Source organism: Euprymna scolopes, chromosome 4 (genome assembly GCF_053919585.1).
Source record: "Euprymna scolopes isolate OS-2025 chromosome 4, ASM5391958v1, whole genome shotgun sequence".
In the NCBI taxonomy this organism is placed as follows: Eukaryota; Metazoa; Mollusca; class Cephalopoda; order Sepiida; family Sepiolidae; genus Euprymna; species Euprymna scolopes.
In genome coordinates, this window is record NC_136485.1 from 89,689,529 (window position 1) to 89,698,938 (window position 9,410).

The 9,410-nt window shown below is 37.7% G+C and overlaps 1 protein-coding gene across 1 annotated transcript in view; it reads right to left on the bottom strand.

Annotated features, from left to right (window-relative positions):
* Positions 1-1,535, bottom strand: part of LOC145268781 (glycosyltransferase 8 domain-containing protein 1-like) — a 61,640-nt gene extending 60,105 nt beyond the window's left edge. Inside the window, exon 1 of the mRNA XM_080124397.1 lies at positions 1,339-1,535. Coding sequence (XP_079980523.1) covers positions 1,339-1,363 — 25 coding nt within the window. The 5' untranslated portion in view covers positions 1,364-1,535. The remainder of the gene's footprint in view (positions 1-1,338) is intronic.
* Between the last annotated feature and the right edge of the window lie 7,875 nt (positions 1,536-9,410).

Below are 9,410 nucleotides of genomic sequence, written 5' to 3' on the forward strand. Positions count from 1 at the left end.
GTTTGTTTTTTTATTAAATTAAATTTGATAACAGAATATTAATTTCCAATAAAGTTCAATTGAGAAAATGTTTTCGAACAAGTTTCTAAAGTTTAAATTCCTGACGCCTAATAATTGTAATGATATCCATTTATTTATTTTATTTTATTACAAAAATCAAGAAAACAATGTGTCACCCTGGCCACTGTTGTTAGATTTGATTTGGTTCAACTTTTAACACGTTTAGAAACTATAGAAAGAATCGTCGACAAAGTAGGTTTTTTTTTGTTTTGTTTTGTTTTTTTTACGGCACCGCCACAGTCGCCACACGCCACACTATCAAAGATTTCTTGAGATTCTTCAAAAAATCTTTCTAAAGATTAAGCAGTAAGCTATAAGATTAGGTACTCATGCATGCACTTATTGATCCATGCTGAAATAATAACGTTATCATTTAAAAAATCATTCTTAACATAGGGAGAGGAGGGTGTTTTGTACCTATTCTATACTTTAACCTTCAATTGAATAAAAATATATCATAAAACTTTAATTAAACTTGGAAATACGATTTAAAAAATAGTGCGGATCAGTAAGTGCATAAGCACCCAAGATTATATACATTATGTGTATAATACATATATATTTGAGAGCGGTATTCTTCATAACAAACCAAAAACTTGGTAAAGAATCAAACACGGTAAGCTTCTGCGTAAATAGGGGAATATATGTTTTTATATTTTTTTTATTTATTAATTTATAGTTTTACTGTGTAATCTGTAAAAATCTAATAGCATTTATAAATAAAACCCTTAAAATGTATTTTAAGAATCGTACGGCGCAATCACGTTGACACACTTGTTCTCGCCAGATCACCGAAGTTAAGCAACGTTGAGCCTGGCCATGGGTGACCATTTTGGGAAGGGTAGGTGCTATGTACCTTCTTGGAAGGACTGGACGTGGGGCCAGCACCATCACCTCGAAAAAAAGAACTCCTTGTTTCCAAAGCATCTACAAAGTTGTGGATGATGGCCTATGCTCCTCCAGGGGCACAAGGCTACGGATGTATTTTTAGAATAGGGGCGCCTTAGAAGACGGGTCCAATTAAATAAATTCCAATATAAATGTTATAAATTTAAGTTTGTTTAAAAAAAATGATAATTTATTTTGATATCAATGTTACACATTTTATAAAACGAAAAACAAGTTTTAAAAGTTGCGTTATTTTACAATCACATTAAATGTACAATTGTTTGTTGCTTTCTTTTCTTTCTTTCTTTTTCGTGTGTGTGTGTTAATCTATACCAAAACAACTGAATTGAACACAACCGTTCGATAAGATAAATAAATAAATAAACTTACCACGCTTAGCAGTAACAATGCTCATTGTTGGTGGTGGCGATGGAGATATCACAATGAATGAGAACAGTTCGTAAAGGAGGAGGAGGTGCGGTGGTGATCACTCTCTCATGCTGGTAAGAAAGCGTACACGTCAACAGTGGCCAGGGTGATACACAAACACACACAGCCATTACACGGGATACGGAAACGGTGTAAACACACAAAATGTAACCATTCAAAAAAGTGTTGTTTTTTTTTTTTTGTATAAAAGACTACAATTTTTTACGCATCTTTTTTGGGTATCAAATACGTTAAACATCTATTTTTTAATCTTCTTTATTCAATTCTTATTTTCTTCTTTTTTCTGTTTTCTTTTTCTAGTTATCTTGCCGCATTGTTCAAGTTAAACTCAAATAATTTTAATCTGAAAAATCAAAGTTTGTTTCTGAATCATGTTACTTGACAAAAATTGCGTACTTTGTTACACTTTATTATATAGGATGCAAATCAGGGTTCACCAATCTACAGGAGAAATTCACGACAGAGTCAAGAACTTATAGCATGCATTTTCGAGACCCTTAAAGATAAATTAAATGGGGTCGTCACTCCATAGAAAGAGTTACCAACCTACATCCCACAATAAAGATATAACAATAAGTTCAGGAAAAGACGGCACTCAATAAAGAACACAGAATAATCGCTGAATTTATATGAAATAAACAACATTTATTTACGGGTTAGAAGTATTAAAATAAAGTGTTCAACATAAGTGTTTTCTTGTGTTTGAACGTTTTAAATGAATGATTATTAGTGTGCGGAATTTGTGTGGATAGCATAAGGCTTGTTGAGGACTAGGACATATAAATCCTAATCCCGTTACAAAATAAAATAATGAAACGAATGGAATGAAGGAAACAATAACTCAATTGCTGGCTAAAATAAACATGTCGTTTATTTTCTGTCAAAAATAAAAATGGTTTAGGTGTAACACGTGTTCATTCAGGCGTTGACGACTAAATGCGTGGAAAAGAAAGAAATGAAGTCGAGGGCGAGAAATGGCCGTCCCGCACGTAGAAAGGAAAATAGAAAGGGAGTGTTGGCCTCAGTAAAACCGTGCGTTCATGATAGCAGTCGTCCACGTGGAAAAGTCTTCAAACCAAGAGCTATGGACGCCGAATTTGCCTGGTTGACGAAACCAGGCAAACGGGAAGAAAGAGGAAGTTGAATAGTGTTGTGGACTTTTATATCGGGGTGAGTGTTCTGACTGCGCATGTCTAGAATTCCTTTCAGGGAAAGTGACGTTTCGCATGTGTGCGTTGTTCTGTCTTCAGACCGGGCTCTTTTTTAATAAGGGACACACGCTTTAAGAGCACCGGTGCCTCGTGCCTCGTTCTCATTCATCTCTGCGCAAGTTTTTTCTTATATAGTTTTCTTTCTTATTTCTTCCCTTCCTGATCTTTCTTTATCAAAAAAACTTAACCATTTAGGCAAAAAAAAAGGATTTAAGGTAAAGGAAAAAACTCCATGTCGCCATCCTTCGAGAACTCCGAGTTCCCACGCGATCTCGTCTTAGTCTCGTTTTGCGATTCTGTCCTTCCTCCTTTTTAACCGCGGAATTTGAAACAATACGCACGGACTTTACTCGACTCCATGAACTGGGCTTCCCCCGTTCTAAACCATGAGGTACGTTCAGAACATCCCATTATTCCTTTACCTGCCTATTCCTTCTATGAAGAACTTGAAACCCTATTTCTGTTTAATTAATCTAGTATGTGACTTCTATATTCAATTGGAGAAATTCTAATTTATTCTTTCGCTCGCACAGAACTTATATCTTTTCTCAGACTTCTATTCCTATTTTTATTTCATGGGCGCTTGTGTAGTTTATGCGCCGAACTAGAATAGCAACCTTCGTAAAAAAAAGAAAAGACATTTCCTAACATTTTCTAATTTAATAAAAAGAAAAAGACATTTTCTAACCGCTCCATACTTTCACCTAACAAATTAATAAAAAAGAAAAAAGACACCTTCTAACGGCTTTACACTTTCACTTAACAATTTAATGGAGAAAAGACACTTTTCTAACTGTTACGGACTTTCACCTAACAGTTGATTGAAAAAGATAAGATATCCCAGAATCTGTTAATTTGGAAGCCTGTCCAAAACATAATTATTTTCATGTATTATTTCCCTTTGTTTTTTTCTTTGTTTTTTGGTTATTTTACATAGGCGTCACCACTTATCATGGCCGAATGGCCACTCAAGATTAAGGGTTAAAGAGTGTAGAGTAGTCAAAAGGACAATATAGTAATCAATAGTAATGGAAGTTCGGTAAATTTGTTAACATAAGTGGAACGGCTCATCAGAAACTTGTTCACGTTGGACTTGAAGACAACCATATTATAGACAGCTGGAAAGCAGGAAAACGGAAGACAATTCCACAGGCGTGCAGTTCTAAGAAAGAAGCTTTGATCATGGAATCTATGTTTAGGTTTAGGCACAAATAAAGAGTGGGGAAAATTATTGATAATGTTTTCAGCTAGTCTAGTGTTTCTTGTGAAAGTTTGGCGAGGGGGGACCATAGATTGAAGCTCAGTCGAACACTTTCCATGAAAATAACAATAAAGCAAAGACAAACTCACAACATCTCTTCTGTGAGATAGAGGTTGCAGCAAAGAGAAAAGGACATCTCCCACCAGGCGACGAAGTCTATTTTGATCCCTATCAAGGCAGGACAAGTCCTTTCTAGCAGCTCCTGCCCATATGTGGCAACAGTATTCCATCCTTGGACGTATCTGACTCTTATATAGATAGAGAATTGCATCAGCAGTGAGATATCTACTGGATCAATAGAAGGATCCGACCATTTTTCCAGCGGCCTTGGCAACAGATTTGATGCACGTATTCCATTTAAGATCAGTAAGGTTAAGCCAAGAAGCCTGTCAAAACTTGAGGCCTCTCCAAGATGAGAGCCATTCATTTTAATTGATGCCAGATGGGGATCAGAACATTGATGATGTAAAGATAGAAGCTTGGTTTTAGATGCATTAAAAGTAACCAGCCACTCCTTTCCCCATTGTATAACGTGATCAAGAGCAGAGGAGAGAGAATCGAAGAGAACTTGGTCGTTTACTGTCTTAGATGTGCTACCATAGATGGTAGTGTCGTCAGCAAAAATGTCTATGAATGATGTAAGGATGTGATTTGGAAGATCGTTAATGTAGATCAGGAAAAGAGTTGGGCCCAGGATGGACCCCTGAGGGACTCCAGCATTTATACTGTGAGCTTCTGATTTTTGCCCATCAACTACTACTCTTATGAACCTATCAGAGAGAAATGATTTAATAATTGAAAAGACATTTCCAGCTATACCATAGCTGGAGATCTTCTGAAGTAAACCTTTATGCCATACCCTATCAAAGGCCTTTGATATGTCAAGAGCAATTGCCCTAGAAAGGTTGCCTCTGTCGAGAGATTCGCTAATCCTATGAGATATAACTGTAAGCACATCTGCTGTAGATCTAGCAGAACGGAAACCATATTGTGTGTCACTAAGAAGGTTATTTTTGCTGAGATGGTTGATTACTTCTCTATTTAACACAGATTCCAGCAACTTACTCATGACACTGTTTAATTATGTTTTCTCCTTTTAACTATTTGTTTTGTTTTTGTTTCAGATTTTTTTACCTAATTAATAAAGCGTTTTCAATGTAATAGTTGTTTTCGTTATGTTAATTTGAGTTTATCTGTCTGCCCAATGCACGCTTTCTAAAGTTTGACTGCTGGACAGTATTGTAGGTACCTGAAAGCAAGATTCTAAGGAATAACTGCTGCGAGTTCCAGAACATGCGTACTTGTGCGCGTATGTGTGTGTACATGTGTGTGTGTATGGGGATGTGTATATGTGTGCGTGTGTATGTGTATGTGCGGGCGTACATGTTGGTGTGTATATGTGAGGAAAAACATGTTCAAACAGGCTTGAAAGTACTGCTTTTTAGGTGTGTCGCACGAGGGCTTGGAGTCAATATTGCTTATTCCTTAGTGAAAACTCTGTAATCTATATAAGCGAATGTGTGTGTGCGTGTGTGTGTGTGTGTGTGTGTGTGTGTGTGTGTGTGTGTGTGTGTGTGTGTGTGTGTGTGTGTGTGTGTGTGTGTGTTGTAAGAACAGTGGTTTGGAATACGAATGTTTAAAAAGAGATTTGAGTTCTCATTGGATATGATGAATTTGCACGATGGTGAGTATTATAATTCATCAGCGCCCTTTGTAAAATTCATGATGGGTGTTTTAATGTCTCATGAAGATGGAGTTTCCTCAAAACGTGCTGTACTTAAGAAATCTGGAGAGAAACTGGTTTGAGTTTGGCGGATAAACAGCTTTATAGTGCCTGCTTATTGCTCTGGGACAGATCATCGTATTCATGCGCAAGGGAGCATAACATAGTTTCTTTTTCTTTTATGTATGCGTGTGGTCGCATCACAACGTCATGTTCCAATTCATTATGTGTAGGTGTTTCAAAGCGGTGATCATTGTGAAATAGTCCTGCCTGTCATTTATTCCAGCCGTATGTAGTGGTCACTACAATTATAAAACTTAGTTTGACTCAGACAATCTACATTAGGAACGAAGGCTTACTTCCATGTACTTGTTTTCTCATGTTACAAGTGATTTCTACGATTCAGAAAAATTACTAATAATTCAAAGTTATGCCATTTGATGATTGTTAATGACCAATAATCTGGGCACATGTTCAAGTTAAATATATGAATGAGAGTTGATGCACTCTGTAGTGGACTGGTGGATATATTATACATCCACTAGTCATACAAAATAGGAAAAATGGGAGAAATGGGAAAGGAAAAATGAATTGCTTTGAGGAAGGAACGAACAACGTGTTTACTTGAATTAAACGAACTAGGATTTATTTCGTGAAGAAACAAGTGAAAGAAAAGGGTACAACACGTGTTCATGTCCGCGTTCATCTCTCGCTGTTTACTGGTGAGAAGGAGAAAGTCTATTGTTGTAGAGAGAGAAAGAAAGAAAGTCAATCCAGTTTGGTGTGCGTCTCTCTCTGTTAGCTGGTGAGGAGGAAAGTATATTATAGTTTAGAGAGAGAATGAGAAAAAGTCAATCCAGGCCATGGAGATAGAAAATGTATAAAGTGTACGTACGGTCACTATCGTTTGTTCGCGCGTGGGAAGAGTGAGTAATGTAGTGGAAATTGGAATGATAGTCCAGCGTGTACACAAAGTCAAAGATAGAGGGTTGACATCAGTTAAACTACACGCCATGTTAGCAGTCAGCTACACGAAGGTATTCTCAGGGACAAGTTGTATATATAGAGAGAGAAAGAGTGAGAATGTCAATCAAGTCCATGGAGAGAGAAAGCGTATAAAGTGTACGTACTGTCTGTTGGCTTCTTGCCCCACATAGTAGCAAGTGGCGTGAGGCATGCGCCTTCCTTTCGGGAGGCAGCTAGTTCATCAAATCTCTCAGCTCGAGAGCTGGTCCGAAAAAGGGCTGGAAACAGCTTGTCTCTTGCTTTTATAGTTGTTTCCAGTGGTCTTTTGCGCATGTATGGATTTCCTTAGAAAGGGAAGTGACGTTGTCCATCTGTGCGTACATTAGCGTGTGTGTGTGTGTGTGTGTGTGTATACACGTGAATGTGAGTGTATGTACACGAACGTGAATATATCTACTTGTGTGTACATGTGCGCGTATGTTTGTGTGCGCGTATGTATATGACAAGAAATATGGCTTGAGATGTGAATGTGTGTTTTTGTGTGAGACTAGGAAAGACTCCCACAATACTCTCCTTCCTAGGAAAAAAAAAATATGCAGTGTATATATATATATATATATATATACATATATATATATATATTTTTTTTTTTTAAGTAATGTTATCGGCAATTGACCTTTCGTCCTGTTTTTTTTTTTTTTTTTGCTATTCGTGTGGTTGTTTAAAAAAAACGTCAGAAACGGAGTGTGTTCATAAAAAAAAGTATTTACTTGCGCATGGAAAAGGCGCTTACTCTTTTTTTTTTTTAGGCTGACATTTGTATTGTTTCTTATGTACTGACATGTGCAATGAGTTGCTTGGATAGTGAAGTGAATTGTTCGTTTGGAAGGACAATTTTTGTTTTGTGTTGATGTTGTGTGTCAAGTTGACAGTGTCTTTGCAAATGACTCCGCGGTAGTGTGTGTACATTGTCTGTACGGGCGTTTGTTGTGCATTCATTCATGTTGAACATGTTTCCAGTTGCCGTTGTCTTCGCATGTGAGTCTGCAGTAGTGTGTGTACATTGTCTGTACGGGCGTTTGCTGTGCACGTCGTTTGTTTTGAACGAGTTTCCAGTTGCCGGTGGCAACGAAACTTCAAGTTGTGAGTTTATCCGTGTGCGTGGTGCATCTCAACTCATTGTTAATTCAGCTTCTTTCTATGTGTTGATAGGGGTGTCCTGTAATTGTTTCTTTGTTGTTGCGTTTGCTGTGCGGGAGAGAATTGCATAGGCCTATGTGATTTTGCTCCTCGCGTTTGTTGCAGGGTAATGTCAGGAAACCGTGAAAAATGTTTGTCAACCTCAAATTTTTTTAAAAATTCGGTATGAAGTCGACAGCTCCGTGTTTGTTTTCTGTTGAGTCTGTCGAGGGGTTTCATCATTGTAGTTTGTTGAGGTTCTTGTCAGTAGTAGGTCGTAGGTCACTTGTCTTTCTTTGTTGAAAAGTTGAGTTTTTTTTTGCTTTTTTTATCAAATTAAACGCGCATCTCGCTCAAAACAATTCCTTTCAAAAAAAGTAGGGTCACCATGTGTGTTCGTTTCACGTCAGTCACCAATTTGTAGCAGTCTAGTGTATAGAAGGAAATGCGTGTTCATCATCACGTTCGGGTCACCATTTTGTTGAGGTGGTGCAAATTAGGAATAATGAATTGAATTGAGAAAGAGATGAACTACGTGTTAAATTGAAGTAAATGAACAGGAATTTATTTCATGAAGAAACAAGTGAAAGAAAAGGGTACAACACGTGTTCATGTCCACGTTTGTCTCTCGCTGTTTACTGGTGAGAAGGAGAAAGTTTATTGTTGTAGAGAGAGAAAGAAAGAAAGTCAATCCAGTTTGGTGTGCGTCTCTCTCTGTTAGCTGGTGAGGAGGAAAGTGTATTGTAGTATAGAGAGAGAATGAGAAAAAGTCAATCCAGGCCATGGAGATAGAAAACGTATAAAGTGTACGTACGGTCACTATCGTTTGTTCGCGCGTGGGAAGAGTGAGTAATGTAGTGGAAATTGGAATGATAGTCCAGCGTGTACACAAAGTCAAAGATAGAGGGTTGACATCAGTTAAACTGCACGCCATGTTAGCAGTTAGCTACGCGAAGGTATTCTCAGGGACAAGTTGTATATATAGAGAGAGAAAGAGTGAGAATGTCAATCAAGTCCATGGAGAGAGAAAGCGTATAAAGTGTACGTACTGTCTGTTGGCTTCTTGCCCCACATAGTAGCAAGTGGCGTGAGGCATGCACTTTCCTTTCGAGAGGCAGCTAGTTCGTCAAATCTCTCAGCTCGAGAGCTGGTCCGAAAAAGGGCTGGAAACAGCTTGTCTCTTGCTTTTATAGTTGTTTCCAGTGGTCTTTTGCGCATGTATGGATTTCCTTAGAAAGGGAAGTGACGTTGTCCATCTGTGCGTACATGTGCGTACATTAGCGTGTGTGTGTGTGTATACACGTGAATGTGAGTGTATGTACACGAACGTGAATATATCTACTTGTGTGTACATGTGCGCATATGTTTGTGTGTGCATATGTATATGACAAAAAATATGGCTTGAGATGTGAACGCATTGTGTTGTGTGAGACTAGGAAAGGCTCCCACAACTCTAACCAGTAAGAGACTCAACTTGCCAAACGAACTTATATGAGTCACAACTAACTGATAAACATACTCTTGGCATGTAAACAAACAAAGCCATAATCCACAGTTTAAATACACAATAAAGACAATATGCACATACAAACATTGCATACAAACAGAAAAAAATCATGACTAAGAACTGTGTATATGCAATCCCATGTAAATGTGGAAAACTATACAAAGG